General features: G+C 45.9%; 1 protein-coding gene across 6 annotated transcripts in view; it reads left to right on the forward strand.

Annotated features, from left to right (window-relative positions):
• The window catches only part of LOC114691717 (IQCJ-SCHIP1 readthrough transcript protein), a 735800-nt gene that overhangs the window by 678496 nt on the left and 37768 nt on the right, over positions 1-19536 (forward strand). Inside the window, exon 1 of one of the 6 annotated variants that reach the window (XM_028867230.2) lies at positions 3841-4121. The exons of 4 other annotated variants lie outside the window; for them this stretch is intronic. In XM_028867230.2, the coding sequence (XP_028723063.1) occupies positions 4092-4121 (30 nt within the window). In that variant the 5' untranslated portion in view covers positions 3841-4091. Of the gene's footprint in view, positions 1-3840; positions 4122-15133; positions 15920-19536 lie in introns of those variants that run through there. One more of the 6 variants, XM_028867229.2, reaches the window with a different exon arrangement.

Consider the following 19536-nt stretch of genomic DNA (forward strand, 5'->3'; position numbering starts at 1 on the left):
CAAATCTTAAATATTTTACTCAGTGAAGGTTGACAAATGCATACATCCATGTAAGCGAACAATCCGCTTTTGTAGCTCTGCCAGAAAGTCTCCTGTGCCCCTGCACATCGCTTCTGAACTGGTGCTGGAATGCCCTGTGAATGTGACTTTTTACTACTACATTTGCTGTTCGAAACAGTTCTCCAGGGCAGGAAGGTGGCTCAGAAGAGCACATGCTGCTCTTCCGGAGGACCCAGGTTCCAGTCCCAGGACTCACAGGCAGTTCACAAGCACCTGAAAATGCACTCCCAGGGTATTGACCCTCCTCTGGCCTCTGTGGGCCTGCATGCGTGTGGGTCACAGGCATACATGTATGCAAGTAAACACCTATACACATAACAAAAATAAATGTAAGGAAAAATTAAAAACCAGCTCTGCATTGTGTTTCTCCTACTTACCACAAAAGGAAAAAAAAACCAAACCAACAGCTTTTTTTGAGACTTAAAAACACAACTATTTTATAGTGGCATAAACATGTTTGTTAATTGAGGAATGCTCTGACTCTTCTTCCTTGAACACATCCCTTGAATCAGATTTAAGCAAACCACACTCATTTCGGTTTGCGCCTACTTTGCCTAGTCCAGGTGAGTTGGTTTCTGCCAAGTCCTACTGAACATTTGTCTTATTCTATCCAGGCTGCTGTACGCTAGAAACTCGGGCTTCTAAACAATCGAAATGCATTCTTGCTCTTCCAGAAGCTTGGTGATTCTGACCACGGGCCTGCAGGTTCCGTGTGGAGTGAGGGCCTGCTTCCTATCGCAGGCCACCAGTTCTCCCTGTGCTCTAATGTGGTAAGAGGTGCAAGCGGCTGCCTGGACCGTCTTTTGAGGGGACATGAATCCCATTCATGGGGGTTCCTCTTCATGACCTCCCAGCAGCCCCATCTCCCAATACCTTCACATTGGAGATACACTGTCTATTGATCAGGAAAAGCAGCCTTGTTGGACACAGAGACCACTCAGTTGATAGGACCCCCGGAAAACAGTGTTCCTTTCTTGCTTTTCCTTCCTAGGATACTCTTTTCGGTAGCAGGCCTGTTAACAGCATCTTTCAGCTCAGCTTACATGTCTGCGAGGCAACAACTTTGGGTTAAATAGTTTCTGGGGGTCCATTTAAAAGTGGAATATCAGTAGTTTAAATTTTTTGGCTTTTATTTGTTTTTAGATTTCATTGTATAAACCAGGCTGTCCTCAAACTTCATCCTCCTGCCTCAGCTTCTTCTGTACTAGAATTACAGATACACAGCACAGTGGCTGGTACTCAACTTAATACTTACATGTTTTTAAATGTATAGTGTGTGTGTGTGTGTGTGTGTGTGTGTGTGTGTGTGTGTGTGTGTGTCAGTGGACAAGTCTGTGAATCTGTTCTCTTGGACCTTTATGTGGGTTCCAGGAATCGAACTGAGGTCAGTCCAACTTTCACACAAGAGCATTCACCCACTGAGACATCCTGTTTGTCCTTCAACTCCATGGTTTTAGCGGGAAATGAAACAGAAAGATTTGAAGAGAAGAATCAGTGCCCTATAGACTGCACTTAAAACGAAAAAGGTTGTGGGTATTTTTAGACAAAAATAACAAATATTAATGTCCTTTTCTGACCTGTTTTAGCTGAAATGTTCTCGGGGCATCTGGTTTGTGTTTAAAGCCTTTTTCTTTCTTCCTTCTTCCTGTACCGGCAAGTCATGATTTAAATTGTAACATAAAGTCCTTTCCGATGGATAGTTATACAGACAAGCTTGCTAAATCCATCCCGTTTTGTCTTGTTTATACCTTTTGCGAGGGGTGTGATTTGACAGCATTTGGGAGGCAAGTGTCAGAAATCTGTTCTCTGCAAAGCCACCTCTGAGTCACTTCCCCTGTCCCTGGAACAGCAACTGTGAAGAGTGGGATCATGTTTAGACTTTTAAAAAAAGAAAAAAAACACAACACTTGATAAATGGCTTCAGGAGCTTATATAATATAGCCCAGAACCCCCAGTTTTTTAGACAAGAACAGAGTCCAGAATGTGATTTTTTTTTTTTTTTCAACTTTGTGTGGAAGCCTAGTCCTATGTCTTAGACTCAGGAACCAGAGTCAGGAGACGAAGGCCATTGCCTCAGTCACGGTCCAGTGGCCTTTGAAGTGAGCTGCTCTGTCTTGGGCGGTGTGGGGTACCACTCACCTCACCTACCTCCTTGTACTCCTCCTGGGGATCTCTGCTCTTCGTGGACAGTAGGGAAGGCTTGAGTCTGGGTGGGCTGGGATATTGGTTGTTTTGCTTCGTACAGTGTTGTAATCTTTTCTCTGTCTTATGTTCGGGTAGACTTGTTAGTACCCCCAGACTCCGGTTTTCCTAATACATGCTCCTTGTCCAACATGGCCACCTCTCTCTGCACTGGAGGGAAATGAGTCAAGAGATCGTGCAGGACACATGTCCATAGTGCCTATTCCTGGAACCCACCCGCTGCTCAAATTTAGAGCCAGTGAGAACACAAGGGTTGGGCCTCTCCTATCACTTCTTATTCTCTTAGGAAGATAAGATACCTGAAATGGGTGTGCACATGGGTGTACTGAAGCTAAAATAGGAAGCAACTTACAATGTTAGCCTTGGGAACTTTTCTTCTTTGAAGTATGATGCTTGGAAGCCAGTCGTGGTTTTTCTGAGGACCAATTATGTTCAACAAGGGCCAGAGAGATAGATAGTTAGCTGAGTTAGTGTGCTTGTCACCGAGGTTGATGACCTCGGTTTGATCTTTGGAACCCACATGGTGGAGGGAAGGACTGACCTAACCACCGCCCACGCTCCAGGGCACATACACACCCACCCTCCACAGAGACACAAACAAAAGAAACACCAAAATGAATTGTTTGGGGACAGCCAAGGAATACAAATGAGAAAATTTCACTGGTCTTGCTCTTCATTTTGTGTAATTAGGTTGAAGAATTTACAGGCCTCCCTGCTCCCTCCTAGTTACCCTAGAGTCCTAGAGTGGCACTTGAGACTGTTCTGATTGGCCCCAGTTTTCTCTCAGAAATGTGCGATCGTTTGATGATGATCTGCAGGTCCCAAGTTCTTCCCAATACAGACTCTCCAGAGTCTGTCCCAGGAATTATCTGTGTTATGTTGTCTGTTCAAGTCATAGTACTGGGCAATGTATACATGCAAGGCCCTACCTTAAAGAAAAATTTAAAAAAAAAAAAAGACCTGCAAATTAGAGTTCAGCTTTCATGCAAAGAATACATTATACCAGTTCTAACATTTTAATAAATTTACCCCGAAATTATAGAAATAATGGTTCCATTATATCTTTTGTTTGACTTAAAAACAGTTAAGAATCGTTTTTTGTAAATTACAAAACAATACATAAAGAAAGCCCTCTAGTTAGAAAGTTGACAAGATACTTTAAAAACGGGTTTCCGAAGCGTGAATACAAACCTTGCGAGTTAGTATTCAGAATGGACTGTTTTCCCTTTAGCATGTTAAAAGTTCTGAAAGGATCCTTAAAGCCTGGCTTTCATAAGCACCAACGGTGAGCAGCATTAGTGGTTAGGAAGGATGCTGCAGCCGCAAGTTAGGAATGTCCAACTGCAGCATTGATTTGTGTCTGTCTCTCTCTCTCTCTCTCCCTCGCTGGCCTTTTTCTCTTTAATGAGTACTAGAATGTTTCCACATCAGTTAACTGCCTTCATAAAGCACCAGAAGGTCACACCAGCCCCAGACAGATCCTTTTCTTTGTGCCTATAATATAATTGGCTGATTGTGCGGGTGATGCGCCCGCCCCCTCCCCCAGGCCGGTCCCAGCTCGGCTCAGCAGCCTGCCTCCGGGTTCCTGAGAAGCAGAGCAGCTCAGAGGCTGCAGAGCAAGGGAGCGAGCAAGCTCGGTGGCTGCGCCGCTTCCCAGCACAGGCAGTTGCCACTGCGCAGGTTGCTCAGCGGAACAGCATCCATTTTAATCTGCGGGGAGCCCCTGCCTAACCAGGGCGTTCTCCCGCGCCTGTGGATGCTCGGCGCTTCCCCTGCGCAGCCTCGCCCAGCAGCCCAGCTTTAGGGTCTGCGCCCTAGGATGCTCTGAGATGGTACATCAGGAGAACTGCTCGTACCAGGTAAGGTTGGGAAAGCCTGATTTTTTTGAGGCCCTCGCCCCTGTGGGAGAGGCCTTCCTCTTCTAGGGCAGCAGGTTGCCTCTTGCTGGATTTTCAGGGGATTTTGCCATCCTGGGCTCCGCTCCCGGCCTTCATCGCATACAGTATCTGAATTCTAATGAGGCTTTCTGGGAGTAATGGGGCAGAAACACTGCTTCTTTGGCCTTTGAAGCGTTTTGTGGAATACACGGAGGTGATGTGCGCTCAGCACACGGTAGGTCTGAGCAAATGAGAGGAACTGCTCTGAACTGTAATTGAATTTAAGGGGTCATAGACACAACACCGAAAAATGTGATTATTGTTCATTGCATAAGAGGCGAATTACTTGGCATCCAGTTTTTAAGACTGTCTGTGAGAAAATTATGTACATCAAGAGTCCTAATTGATGATCTTAGAATTTTTCATCAACCAGTCAGCAGGCGTGTGGCGTTTCAAGTTGCACTCACATGTATTTATGAGCCTGTTTTTAGCAGCATGCTCTTTTAAATGGTTAATAGGTAAGAAGGCCAGTGTCGGTGTGGATTAAAAACTTCACATAGAAAAAAAAAATTGAATAACACATGTTCATCTCTTAATGTGCCAATTTGCTCTCTGGAGCTAGGAATTAAACACTTCAGACCATTTCCAGAGCTCCCTTGTAGAATGTTTCATAACTCCACCCTACCGCTTGGATTGTAGAGACAACATTGTAAACAGCAAGAGCCGTCTCAGAGACATGGCTCTGTGCAGCGGCAGGCGTGCCTGGGCCACAGCCTGGGTGGCTGGCATCGGGGTATTGCTCACCTGAGGGAGTTTCTCAGAGACCAGCTCTCGAACCCAACAATGCCTCTTCCTTGTGAGAGGGAGGCTACCTGAGACAGGTTACCTGAAACAGGTGTTTCTCCGAGGGTCCGATTTCACAGTGTGAATGTCTGCAGGAAGAATAGTGTATTTCACGAGACTCGAGGCAGCCGTTGCTAGCCAAGGAAGGCATGCCTACCAAATATATTTGTACGCTATTTGTATGCTTAATAATTGGAATTTTATAATCAGGGACCTGTTTTGTAGTATTTTCATTTTATGGGACATTTTAGTTACATGCGTAGATCCTTTAGTATCAAGATGTATGCTTCACAGGAATTTTTTCCAAGAGAAAGAGAGCTGAGAAGAGTCACACATTTAGGGTGGGGAATGCCAGGCATCCATGGAGAGTCTAGTGTGGGGATGGGCTACATTCGGCTGCAGAGATTAAATTATTGTCATAATTAAAATAGTTTTTCATCTCCCTTTTCAGAGAAGCTCCGTAATTTATGTTGAAGGGCAGGTTACTAGAGGATCATTCCCTATATTTTCTCATTAGGCCGAACATGAAGTCATTGTTTTTGGAAGGTGAAAAATTGGTCAGTGGCAGCAATTTCATCGGGAGAGGGAGGGACCATGTTAGGCAAATGTTTCTTCCAAAGGAAGACAGATAGGTAGGACTTGATAGGAACTCGGTATTTAACAGTGGCACCTTGTGTTTGATGATCTGGAAGTCTCTATTGCTTATTTCCACAGTAAACTTACATGTGTTAGGTTGATAAATGGTAGTTAATAGACTGTGTGTCACCAATGGAGGTTGGTAGAAGAAGCATGTGTGTAGGCTCTTTTGAAATGCTTTCCTTCAGAGCTAACAAAAACAGGAATGTTAGCTTTGAAGCCAAGTCCCAATCCGACTTAGAAACCTGAGTTTTAAAACCCATCTGGCATCGCGCATGATCAGGTTTAGAAAAAGTGATTTCCCTACAGTCTTAGCTTGATGTGGTCCTAAGTAACTAGTGCTAACAACAAACTAATTTTTTTTCAGAACCCCCCACCTTTTTTTTTTTTTCCACTAGGGCCTGTTTATTTGTTCTAAATGATAATGCAGAGTGATTTGGCATATTGCTTAGGTTAGTGGGTTTTTTATGTAGCCCTGGCTAACATGAGACTCACTATGCATGCAAGGCTTTCATCCCACCTCTGCCTCCCCTGTGCTGGTGCTGGGATTAGAGGCCTGTGCCACCACTCCTGGCAGGTTGGCATTCTTAATGAACCAACAGAATTTCGTTGGAGGACTGATTCCTTTTTTCCCATTGGTGATGTCTGCTGAGATTTCTGGAGAACACTCTAATGGAGCGGCCGTGAGTGGGAGTTCAGACTCCCGTCCCCTGGATGTTACGGGCATGTTTTGCTGCAGAGAGAGAGAGAGAGAGGTAGATTACTGCCACTACCATTGGCAGATCCCCATACGGCAGCCGAGCCCTTTTAAATGCTTCCATGTTTCTGCATTTGCTCTTCCATCACCCACAGCTTGTTTTCAACACAGTATCCGGAATAAGCTAGTAGAGCCTAAGTCTGATCATGTGCCGCATCTCCAAAGTTTTTGAAAGTTTATCATCCCACTTAGAAGAAGAACCCAGTTAGGTATTCACCAGGGCCTGGACCTTTTACCAGTGTCTTCCAAGCCCCACCTCCGTTTCCTCCTGGGGTCTAGCTCTGCTTGCCTTGACCCCTCCTCTGTCAGCCTCTCTGGTCTCCCTGGCACATACCCCTCCCTCATCACACCCACGGTAGGGCCGTCTTATTTAATCGTTGGGTACATCGTTGTTCTAAAAAGTTGTTCACCCTTTTTGTGAAATTCACCATGCACTGAGCAATAGGGTCGTAGGCAGCCTTCCCAGACACCTTGCTCTCTTTCCTCAGGCCTTTTCTGGGGTGTCACATCTTTGGGTGTCTTCTCTAGACTTAACTCCACAAGCATCAAGTTTTCCTACTTCTGTTCCAACATTTTGCTTACAGTTCCCAAATTTGTTTTTATAGTGAGCGTTTACCACCATTGATCAGTACAGATTTTACCTCACCGTTGGTGGTCTGTTTCCACTGCTGTCTGAAAATGGGTTTTCTAGGTTCTCAAGTGCCAGTGGGCGGGTGTGTCTGACCAGGTGAACAAGGCTTTGAACACACTCAGCTCCTTCCCTCCATGGACTTGACTGTTATTCTGAGAGGGAAGTCCGGCTCCCCTCTTTCCGCCGTACGTCAATCGACTTTCTCATCTCTGAAATGGGTTTTTTGCCTGTTGACACCACATGAAAGCTGCCTGGTCTTCTGCCAGAGACCGCCCTTCCGCACAAACAAGTCAGCCATCATTAATTCAGAGCCACCTTGTCCCCGCAACTGTTTCCTCTGTCCTTTTGGAACCCCATCCAGCTATGTGTCACTTCAGCCTCAACTGCTTGAGGCTGATAGAAGTACAATCAATTCTGCTCTGTTGAAGACTGTGTTGCCCAAGAGTTTGTGTGTCTCTGCCAAAGCCAAGTATCTGGCTATTCTGTGCTCCAGGCAACGGAAACCAAGGGAGAGTGGGCAGCGGAATTCTGCTGCAGAATTTTTCATGATAGTTTCAGGTCACCCTGCTTTTATCCTGCCCCTCTCGGGGTTCACAGGAGCCTCCAGCTCGCTGAGGCATGCGTTGTCTTTTTCCATCTTCACCCTGTTAGAAGAAAGAGCCGTCGAACTCCATTTTTCCAGTCTTGGGAGGAAGCCAATCTCTTCATGAAAGAATCTTGCCCACAGCTTCAGGCCTGGAAGCCTTCAGAAGGCCGAATTCTTCTAAATGGTTTTTGATAGACAGCTGAGAAATATGCTGAACTTGTAAGCACAAGTTTAGGTCAAGAGGTCCACTGAGCTTAAAAACTCCCAAATATTTTTTTCTTTTTGCCTGCATTTTTTTTTTGGGGGGGGGAGAGTAAGTACACAATTCGAAAACAATGACAGGCTTTCATCCTCCCTTGCTGTCCCTTAAATGACCGGCTCTGATCCAGATCACACCCTTGAATTCCGAGCTTCTGTGGGAATAGAGAAGAGATAAGATGGCCTGTGGCTCACTCTCTCCTACCTCCCTCCCCAGCACAAAGTCCCTTCTTCCAGTGTGATCAGGGATCTTCAGTGCTTCTCCGGTCCCTTAGGATAGATTCCAGACCCTTTTGCGTGGCATTCAAGGCCTGGCCGAGGTCCAGACTGTGGACGAAGTCCTCCTCCCTCCCTCCAGATCTGATGTTGTACCCCCCCCCCACTTTCTCCCTGCTGCTCCCTCCAGCTGGGATGCCGGGATGCCTCCCACCCACGCACCACCTGCCCACACCTTTTGCCAGCTACTTTCAAGGCGCAAATGCCACCACCTCCCGCAGGAAGCTGCCTCCTCACCATCAAAATGTCTCCCGGCACGCTTCCTTCCCTTAGCACCTCTTTACCTCTCCATCAGAGAAAGCCTCCTGAAGACAAGACCCTTGGACCCCTTTTTAGAAGGCTCTGCCTTACACGTAGACTTTGTGACTGTTGAATGCTTGTCGGACTGAACTGCATTTGCTGCTGTTGAAATGTTCCGAGCCCCAAGAATTGGAGAGCTATCCAGATCTCCACCTTGCAGCAGGGAACCAGCAAAGCTGACCCCAGAACTAGCCGGATGGAGCAGGTGCTAGGTAGACATCCTGGATGCCCGAACAAGACACAGGGCAACACACAACCAATGAATGAAGGCGATGCACGCACATCCCAGCCCACCCAGGAATAATGCATGAAGTACCTCCAGCCCTGCTGATTTTACCCCGAGATTTCGCCAAGATGAAACTCGCGCTCTGCCCTCAGGCACTTCTGCACTTTTTCTATAAACTTCATTCTTTCGAAACCTATGCAAATAAATAAAAATATCACACACCAAAATTAACCAGACCCAAAGTCTGCACAATTTAATGAACTTCTATACGTTTAGAATTGACTTTCAAAACAGAAACTGTGAAGCTTCACACTAAATTTTACACTTTCAGTATTGAGTATATTTTATGCACATATCTACCACCCAAACAAACAAACAAACAAATAAACAAAATCCATGACAGTTAGAACTAGAAAAACAATTAGCTCTGTATTCTCTTTCATGCCTCATGTCCATTACCTGCACCCAGTCCTCTCTCATCCCTCACTATATTTAGCTTTTCCAGCTCACCTCAAGGATTTTGCCAAGACACCTCATGGCCTTTCTCCAGGCACTTCCACACTTATTCAAAAACACCCTTCTCCCCCTCCCCCTCCTTTTTCCTTAGTCCCTGCATCTCTGCTCAGGACCAAACCCAGGGCCTCCTGAATGTCAGGCGAGGGCCCTGCTGCTGGGCTGTATCGTCTATCCCCAGTCTTTTTTTAGTTTCAACGTTGAAAGACTACATACAGTCCAGTGGTGTCTTAGTCTCCCAAGAAGCTGAAATTACAGGCTTGCCCTACCAAGCCCAGCTGCTGATTTTGTTAATATATTAAATTTTCTGAAATTTTCGTATTTATTTATTTTCTTGTGGGAGCTAGGTGGGCAACATGGTGCACAGTTTGTGGGAGTTGGTTCTCTCCACCACCTTTCAGTCCCAGGTATTGAACTCAGGTAGTCAGGCTTGACAGCAAGCACGTTTCCCTACTGAGCATTCTCATCCAGCCCCTGACTGCATCATCCCTTTACACAGTACAGAGGGGTAACTTCATGGCCTCATAGAACACTTAGTTTTCTGGAGCAAAATGCTGTGAAGTGTCATGCCCAGCTCACTGTACCAAAAGATACCCTACCTTGGTCTCAAATGCTAAAACTAGGGAGTGTATCCGTTTAAGTAGTTCATCAAGATACCCTCAAATTCTCAGTAGAGAAAGCAGTAAACAGTCCTGAATGCCCAGATTCTGGCGGATCATGTAGTGGTTAACAGAAGCAAAGAAATCCATCTATCCCTCTTGACACCAGCTCCTTCCCCTCTTCCTTCCTGAGAATGAGAGAACAGGGTGTCGAACTGGAGTTCACCCAAGAGTGCCAGGATAAGTCTGGGTCCATCTGCACAGTGGAAGGAAACAGCACTTGGGGTTGAAAAGAGAACTCTGGGGCATTTTTATCCACTATTTTGATACAGACTTTTAGATACAAGTTCAATGAAGTGATTTTCTCCATTAGTCTGTAGATTTTTCATTAGCTGGGAAGTTTTTGTCTTCACAGTAGACAATGCTGGGGTGTTTTATCTTCATAGTTTGCCTGGTTAGAGAAGAGTTGTGATCTGTCTGTTGAGATGGTTTTCTTTCTAAGCATATGATAACAGTAACAATTAAGAAAGTAATTATGACCGGGCAGTGGTAGCACATGCCTTTAATCCCAGCACTCGGGAGGCAGAGCCAGGTAGATCTCTGTGAGTTTGAGGCCAGCCTGGTCTACAGAGCGAGATCTAGGACAGGCATCAAAAACTACGCAGAGAAACCCTGTCTCAGAAAACAAACAAACAACAACAAAAAGTAATTCTGGGTATAAATGTCTCTATGTTGGTTTTTAGCCAAGATGTCTGAAAAAAATCTGATTCTGTGCTTTCTCACCAAAAGGTGGGTGAGTGACATGTAGATTACAAATGGTCATCAGCTGGGCCTCACTGTGAACTTCATCTGACCTAGACACGTAGCACAACGCATTCTTGTAGGGGCTCGATCTTCATGAGTCAGACTTAGCGATTTAAAGAAGTAAATATTTAAAGCTCATTTAATCCCAAGATCTGTTATTTTCTCTTGGAAGGGATGGCGATGGTGGGGGAGGGGAAGAAAGGGGACATCTTTGTGGTACAGACCATTGCACCATAGCTTTTTGGAGAGTAGAAACCCCACATACATATGTATGTATGTATGTATGTATGTGTGTGTATGTATGTGTGTATATATATATATATATTTGTATATAAAGAGAGAGATACTGATATAGATATCTATGGTTGTACATATAAATATATAATCTTGGGTGAGCAATTACAGCTTCACAAACGGAGGGAAACATTAATAGAGCTGTATACCACCTGAGCCATTTTCCATTATATATTTATATTCTCTATACCAGGGGGAAATTTGAAACTTTGATGTACACCGTATGGAAGCATCAGAAACTACTAAGCCTCCTAAAATAGAAAGTAATTTGACAAAACTGCTTGCGTTCAAAAGAAAGCAGCCCATCAGGGCAGCCGAGTGGCAATCAGTGTAGGAGAGCCATTATGGGATGGGACGCAGAGAGGAACATCATGGGGGCATTAGTGGTCCCGCCCGGTGGCTGGGCCGTGGGCTGTCAGGGTGAGGGCAGAGGTGTTTCTGGTACTCGGGATTTTAGCCTGGCAGGAAGATTTACAGACGTGCTCCTCGCTCTTTGGATGTGGAAACGCCTTTGACGCTGGCTGCTTCCGGTACTGCCTCCCCCTCCCAATGTCATTATTTTAATGGTTTTAACCTACTTTTTTGTTTCTAAGTGCTCCAAATTTCCAGGGGTTTTCTAGCCATAAGAATATCTTAGTTGAAAAGCACACCAAATTCAGATGAGCTTTACATTAAAAAAAAAAATGATTTGGAAGGAGATTGTAATGTTGAAGGTAGAATGGGGATGTTAAAGGGTGGGATCGGATGACTGAAGGGTTAAGGGCGATTAGATGGAGTTTCCACCTTTGAGTAGGAGAGGCTTTTGACAGTCCATAAGTGATTTCCCAGTAATGTACTCAGGCTTCTCAGAGTCAATAATTTCCACCAATGGCTGATAATGATTATTTAAAAGCATTAGATCACGTGAGAAACACGCCTTGCTGTTCAGAGTGTGGCTTGGCGTCCTTGGATTTCAGGGCAAGGAAAGGAGCTTTCAGCCTCAGATTCTGAGAGGCTGTGAGCACATTTTCTAAGAGAGCATTCGTGTCTGGGCCTGGCTTCTTCCTAGATGGTGCACTTTAGACCATTCTCTCATTCTCTGAAGAGAGGACATGCAGTGTTGGCCTTAGCTTGCATATCCACTGCAAAGCCTCCCGCCATCTACTCAGCTCCTATCTGCCAAGGCAGAGGCTGGTTTTGTTTCATCCAGTCCTGTGTTCATTAGGACCGCTTTTTGCAAGTGAAATTTATTGCAATGTTGATCTCAGGCAACAAAAATCAGAGTCTTGCCAGCCTGTTTGGAAATGCAGTCCAAAACAGAAGAAAGGCGGCTAATAACGACTTGTTTTCCCTAAGTTCGACAGCTCTGCTTCAGAAATGGAAGGGGCATTTAGAAATCGCAGGGGCCTGGCAGTGGTGGTGCCTGCCTTTAATCCCAGCACTCGGGAGGCAGAGCCAGGCGGATCTCTGTGAGTTCAAGGCCAGCCTGGGCTACAGAGCGAGATCAAGGACAGGCACCAAAACTACATAGAGAAACCCTGTCTCAAGAGAAAGAGAGAGAGAGAGAGAGAGAGAGAGAGAGAGAGAGAGAGAGAGAGAGAGAGAGAGAAGAAAGAGAGAGAGAGAGAGAGAGAGAGAGAGAGAGAGAGAGAGAGAGAGAGAGAGAGAGAAGAAAGAGAGAGAGAGAAATCACAGGGATCTCTCTTCAGAAGCACAGCCTCTGATGTGGGAGGCCTCCAGTGGAACCTGAGAGTTTGTGTTCTCAAGTCCCCTAGCTCTGTGATGCTCTGCTCTAAGAGTCACCCCGAGTAGGAAAACTCTAGAGTGCATCAAAGATCACCTTTGTCCCGTGTGACGGGACACTGACTGCCGGGTCACCTGGAAAGGGTTTGGGCAGTGTGCCTGTGCTGAGAACTCATCTAGGGAGTTGCAGAGGAACGGCATTGCTTCTGGGGCCTCGTGCAAACTGCTGTCACATCCCTGCGTTAGGCGGTGGCATGGGGCTGCTTGCGGGAGTGCAGCACCCACTTATGAGAAGGGAGGTGGTGGGGCAGTGGAGTCGGGAGGTCCGGCAGCGCCTTCCCACCACTGATCCTTGTAGTCACTGAGCAGCTGAGAAGTTTCCCTGTTGGACCCAAGTGCCCTGTTTCTAAAAGACAGAACATTAATTGATGTATGTGTTTATACATTGGTATGTGTGTATATAGTCAATGCATTATTAATAATACACTATTATTATTTGTATAATTTGTATGGATCCTTAATGATAAAAGTTTGGTTCTTCTAATTTCAACTGTGTACTGGAGCCAAGCCAGTCAAAACACACCTGTAGGGTGTGTGCAGCCTGCTCCTGAAGGGGCTGCCCTGCAGGCTGAGGTAAACGGCTAGATGGAACATGCTATAGGCAGGTGGCCTTCCTCCCTCAGCCAGCCGGACTCACATGGGTCCCACCGACGATGTGGGCTGAAAATCCCTGTTACCTGCGGCTGCTTCTCACTCTTCACATACGCACCAGCTCTGCACTGACCGCTTAGCATGTGCAAGGCGACGTCTCAGACACCGTGAAGCGAATAAAGAGAGTGAGCACCAAATCTCTGTTCCGTAGAGAAAAAAACACCTAAAACAGGAATCGCTGTCAGGAAGAAGCCCCGGTGACTCGGAGAGCTCCCGGGTAAAGCAGGGAAGCAAATCCACCAGACTGTGTGCCGGGTCACGAGAGCAACAGCTCTCCTTTCATTTCCGGAGGCACCAGCAGCAGGAGGTGCGTGGCAGGGCGTGCTGGGGGAGCCAGATGTATGATTTAGAGAACAGCCCAGCATCCGACATCGTCACCGAGGAGTGCTGCTGGTTTTCTCTTCGGTGCATCCTAATTTTTAAAAAAATACGCTTCTACCACGCTTGTGTATTGCTTACGGGGGGCAACCAGTAGGGGGCTGTAGCACACCCGTTTACAATGCGGGCCACCAAGGCAGAGGACCTAGGCTCAAATTCCTGCCTGCCTACTGCTTAGCTACCATGCCTTGGCGGAGGTCTGTAACATCTCTGTGTGCCCCTCCCCCCTCAGCTATAAAATGCAGCTGACGATAATACATACTCCACGGGGTTAATAAAAAGATTAAAGATGTAGGAAGCACATGTAAGGGACTTGGCCCCAGTCAGTGACAACTGTTGTTGTTGTGTAGCTGCATGTCATGTAAGAAGATGTGTGCTTCCCCTCCTCGGTCTAGATTTAGGAGACAGAGGATCGTTCAAAGCGGAGCATCACTTTAACCCCAAAGCCTTGATCTTTGTGACTGCTCCGCTTTGTGACCACCAGCCCTAGCCCAGCACTCAGTGGCCACCATTGTCACGTAATCTGGACGAACACTCCAGGACACTTCCAGCATGCAAATAGGGGAACTTCCATCTGGAATGAGGGTCCATGGGTTTGGACCAGCGTAAGGCAGGGAGATCTCAGCAAGGGAGGCAGCCCTTGTAAGTGTGTCCCACAAAATGAAACTTGTCACTGTGATACCTGACAAAAGGGCTATTCATCCTCTTGGGAGGGGAGAGGACTGGCTGGGAGGAGGATGGAATAAAAGGATTTAGATTTGGATCTGGGCAGCAAGAGGAAAATATTTCCTTGATAGAAACAGGGCTACCGTAAACCTCACTGAGGCGTGTTTACAGCACAAGTCCAGCACAAGTTGAATTTAAAAATACTGATGGAGAGAAATAGGTAAACAGCTAAAGGTGAACCTGTCAGAAGACGTTGAGATGCCAAACAAGGTTGCGTGGAATGGCATTTTGCTTCAGAACGGTTCTCAACAATGTTGCGGCTGCTCAGGAATGTGTATTGGAGAACTGACCGCCTAGTGCGTTTACAGTTTTCTGTGTGAGCATGTCAGAAGGTAAGGCCTGCTGCTAAGTGGAGCCTTGGCCTTTGAGTTCCTCCGTGGCTGGTTTTTCCTGCAAACGATTGTTTTGAAGTAATGACATGTTTTTGTAGTTTATGGAAGTATTAATTTGATGTGCATGTGTATGCTCGAGCGTGTGCCTGTGAACTTCTGTTTGTCTGTTCCTTTGAGCCAAACATCCTCCAGCTGTGGCCCTTTCCCTGGCTGCATGTAAAGCCCATAAACAAAACCAGAAGCCATGGGAAAAGGGTAAAGAGCGCAATAGAAAAGAAAGCCCTGCTTCTGTGGAAAAGCCTGCCACTGGCTGAATCTTAAAGAAACGTTGATGGATCCCTTTCTCTATATATTAATAGAACAAAGCCGTGCTCCTGGGGCAAAGAAGGGTTTCTCTGGATTGGAATTGGCTTCAGTCTTGGGCTAGTGCTCATTCCAGATGATGAAACTTTTACATCTCGTTTTAAGAAATGGTTTGGGGGGGGAAAAAAAAGGAAAGAAATGAAGTGGTTCCCGGTGGTTATGGGAAAAAGAAAAATGGTGAACATCTGTCAGACAGGTCACTTTAAAGGATAGTTTTCATTCTCTGTGGAGCACCCGGCTCGGCTCACAGCGAGACCTCTCGGGCTGCAAGTTTTTGCATCTATTTTTATCCCGCAGTCTACTAGCTTCAGGGCAGGCTCCTTGCCTCCCCAAGCTCCAGTTCACACTGGGCCCTGAACTGGAGTCAGGTCAGCTGGCGGAAGCTCAGTGTGTCTCTCTTTTCCCTTTTTGGGAGCAGGAAAGGTGCTGTGGAGAAGAATCTGGGCCAAATCATTCAGGGAAGGTGACGGCAGATGGTGGGAAGGCTGGACTCTCTCAACAAGCCGATTGTCAGGGACGGAGTGAGCCTTACAGCAGGCAGCTGCCCAGCGCCCTGGAGAAAGAAGCCAGGCAGGCGGGGCACTGTCTGAGGCAGAAAGGGGCAAGGACACTACAGCCAGGCACAGGCAGGCGCTTAGCTGGCTCTCCATGCCAGCATGAGTGGTAACCAAGGTACTGGGCAGTTGGCGCTTCAGCCTGTCAGGATTCATGGGAGATTATTTAAGTGAAATTCTAAAGAGTTAAAGGATGAATTTGGACAGTGATGGAATGGATGATATCATCAGTCAAGAATCCCCATTGGATTTGGAGGGGAATTATAAAAAGGTAAGGGGGGAGCTCTTTTGTTTATAAACAATTGGACCATTTTTCTAAGTGGGAGGAAGGTTGCCAAATTCCACACACGGTGGTCACTGCCGTTCAAGAGTGAAGAAAAACTAAATGCACAGACTTAACCACAGTAAGCTCTGAGAGTTCCAGATTTTCCCAGCTTATAGCCTTTAAAATAACAACAGCTAAAGCATACACGTTATTGTTCTAGAGTTGAGAAAAATTCTACTGCTGCTTCATTGCTAAGCAACATTTTATGCAAAGAGATGTTTTTTAATTTCTGACATTTTAACAGTTTACTAGAAATAATTACTTGGTGGGCTAACTGATCTTCTACATTTGTTGTTTTTAACAATGAAAAATAAAAAGTTTTACAGAGAAGTTTGGGATCTTACAAAAGTCAATACAACGTGAATTTTCTACTTGTCTTTCCTTTTGAAAGTCACTAAATATATTTTGGGATGTTTTATGTGATAATTGTCTGGTAATAACAGGCCCAAGTAAAAATAGCTTTAGTTATATGGGTGAGGTCATGAAATCAAACTACAAACATATACTTGTCTGTCCACAGAAGCCTAAACTCACACTGTCTTTCTTACGTTACTATTTGACAAAAGTCAAGTGTAGTTCATGGCTGCAGAACATGTAGATAGGAGCCCCCATTGTAGACCTGGAAACAAAGATTTCTTTTCCTTCAGAAGTAAATATCAATGAATGTAGTCTGGCAGGACAGTAAAACTTGGTGATTTTTTTTTTTTTAAATCGATTAAAGATGTCATTGGTGTTCTCCCCCAGAGTGAGAATTAGAGAGAAGGTTCTAGCGTGTTCATTCCTCAAATCTGACAACTCTGACATCTGCTTCATCCTAAACCTAAGACTGGGTGTGAATAAGGAGTCTCTCTGGAGTACTTTTCCTTATTATTTCATAACCATTCCTATTCTTTTTCCAGTGGATAAAACTTACACATGCAGGAGGCCTCAGTGACCAGGCCATGCTACCCTCTGTGTGTTTGCCTTGCCTTAATGATTCTCCACCAGGGACTAAGGGCTCAAGTGTGGTGATTTGGTGTCCTGAAACCCCAGCTGTCCACCCTTCCCCCACTTGGCGGAAGCCGGTATACAAAAGACACTTGGGACACTCTGCCATCGGTCAGATCACTTATCCAACCCTGCAGAGCAAGGGTGTAGTTCTCTTGTGACCTGTTTTCAGTGCCAAAGAACTGGTCACAGTTTTCTTTGTCAACTCTTTTTTTTTTTTCAGATATTAAAAAAAAAAAAGTCAAGATCAGTTCACACGAGGGAAAAATGAAAGGCATACTATTGCTAATTCGTTAACAATAAAATCATGGGCACTGTGCTTGTATCCTACCCAGGGACAGGGAGGCAACCAGATGCCCAGAATAAGTGAGCTGTGCTACACTGGCAACCCGAGACAGGGCTGGCCCAAGCTGCAGACATGTAGGGCTCGAAGGAGCTTTGAGGCACCACCTTCAACAAAACAGTGTCGCCCACCGGGAAGCATGGGCAATAGAAGGCCACGTGTGATTTCGGGAGAAATAGTACCTCACACGTTAGCACAAAACAACCTATTAGGTGAAGCTTCTAGACATGTGGGTGCACAGTGTTCAGGACCCTAAACATGAGTTGGCCCCACCATATCAGCGTCTTCGTTCCCCCAAGTGCCTTCGTGTGTGTGTGTGTGTGTGTGTGTGTGTGTGTGTGTGTGTGTGTGTGCGCGCGCGCGCGAGCTGGTGTACCCACACCTGTGGTCACTGTGAAGGCTTCATTAGGCTTAGAGAAAAAAAATGTAATTTCATTAAGAGCTTCTAGTGAAATAAAGTAATATAGGCTTTTTTTTCCCCAAGTGCAAAGATGAGAAAAAAACAGTTCTCATAAAAAAAAAAAATCACTTTACCTAATTAGAATCTTCCTTTTCAAAGCTTTTTTTTTTCCTCTTCAGTGTTTTTGGTCTTTGGTTGACTAAGGAAAAAAATAAATTAAATACCCATAAAAAAGTATTTTGACCTTGCATCCATCAGTTAAATGCATTGGAGACTGTGCCTCAAGTATACATTTATTTTATTCCAAAATTATACTAATTTACCATTGGAAATCTAAACGTCTAAAACATACACAAACAGCTGAGAGAATACAATGCTTACAAATGAAAACAGAAGTCCTAATGAGACCTTCCTTCCTTTTCTGTGAACTCTCCCCTCATTGAGGCCCATTATCAAAAACAGTTGGAAAATCAGCATGTGCTGCCCAGGTGCCATACAATTCCCTGGATGGGTCACATTAATAAATACCACACGTGTCTAGGGATTGTTTTACAGGGCTGTTTTAAAGTCAGACAAACAGCCTGCGGGATCGGGGAAAGGTCACTTTCCAATGACTAAAATTAGGTTCACCAAGGCACAGGGAGGAAAAGATGCATCTGTCCCTTTTCCTTGGGGAAGGCCCTGCCTGGAGGAAAGATGTTTTATTAAGAACCTGCTTTATCCACTAATGATAGTAAAAAGCAGACCAGAGAACAGATCCTGCACTTGGGAGGAAACGGAGATCCTAGCCGTGTGGAGGATGTGTGCGTAGCCTGGTTCTTCCTGCTTGACTGTGGCCACTTCTGAGTCACTTGTTCAAGCATCCACAGAGGCCGGAGCCACGGCTGAGCCGTGTGTAGCACCCACGTGGAAGCTCACAACCACCTGTAACACCAGTTCCAAGGGATCTGACACTCTCTTCTGGTCTCCTCAGACACCAGGCACACATGTGGTACACATACATATGTGTAGGCGAACACTCATATTCTGAAAAATAGATAAATAAATCTGAAGAAGAGGAAGAAGGAAGAAAGAAGAAGGAGGAGAAGGAAAGAGGAGGAGGAGGAGGAGGAGGAGAAGAAGAAGAAGAAGAAGAAGAAGCAGCAGCTGTCCTCCATCATCTGCCAACAACCTTGTTCCTCACTTCTACACTGCAGCAAGGTCTCGGAAGGGAGGCTGAGTCTTCCCTCCGGGAGCTTAGGATCCGGGAGGACAGGCACAGAAACACATGCTACAAGAACAGGTGCTGCCTTGCAAGAACGTCCACAGCCAACATGGACCTCTGAAACTTTCCCCCGAGGCTGCGCCAAGGTAGAGGATATCTGAATGACCATCAGCGGACAGAGGGAAGGGAGGCCTGAGTAATGGTTTAAGCACACAGCCCAGGACTGGCTCCGGCTGTGCCCCCGAGTAAGCCCGGAGAAGCTGGCTTTTGCTCTCTGTTCCCAGGCCACGGTGCACACAATGAGGGAACCAGTGCCGTCCCAGGACCTGGCAGGCTCAGCTTTGTCCTACAGAGGTGTTGTCCCCGGTGGCTTACATCTAATTACAGCGGAGGATTAGGGAGGACCCCGTGGAAAAAAAAAATTAAAAGGCTGGAAGGGAAAATATTTAAGTGAAGCCACAGCTGCGCCTCATGTTTTTTTTAAAAGGTGAATGGAAATGGCTGCCTGAGATAAACTGCGATAAACAGGAACCCGGAATGCCAGCTGCCATTCCTGACAGGCTCTGCCCTCCCCACACAATTACTGAGGGAAAGCAGCCGCCGACCTCCATTAACTCTCCCGGCTCCTG

This window comes from Peromyscus leucopus, chromosome 6, assembly GCF_004664715.2.
Source record: "Peromyscus leucopus breed LL Stock chromosome 6, UCI_PerLeu_2.1, whole genome shotgun sequence".
Lineage (NCBI taxonomy): Eukaryota > Metazoa > Chordata > Mammalia > Rodentia > Cricetidae > Peromyscus > Peromyscus leucopus.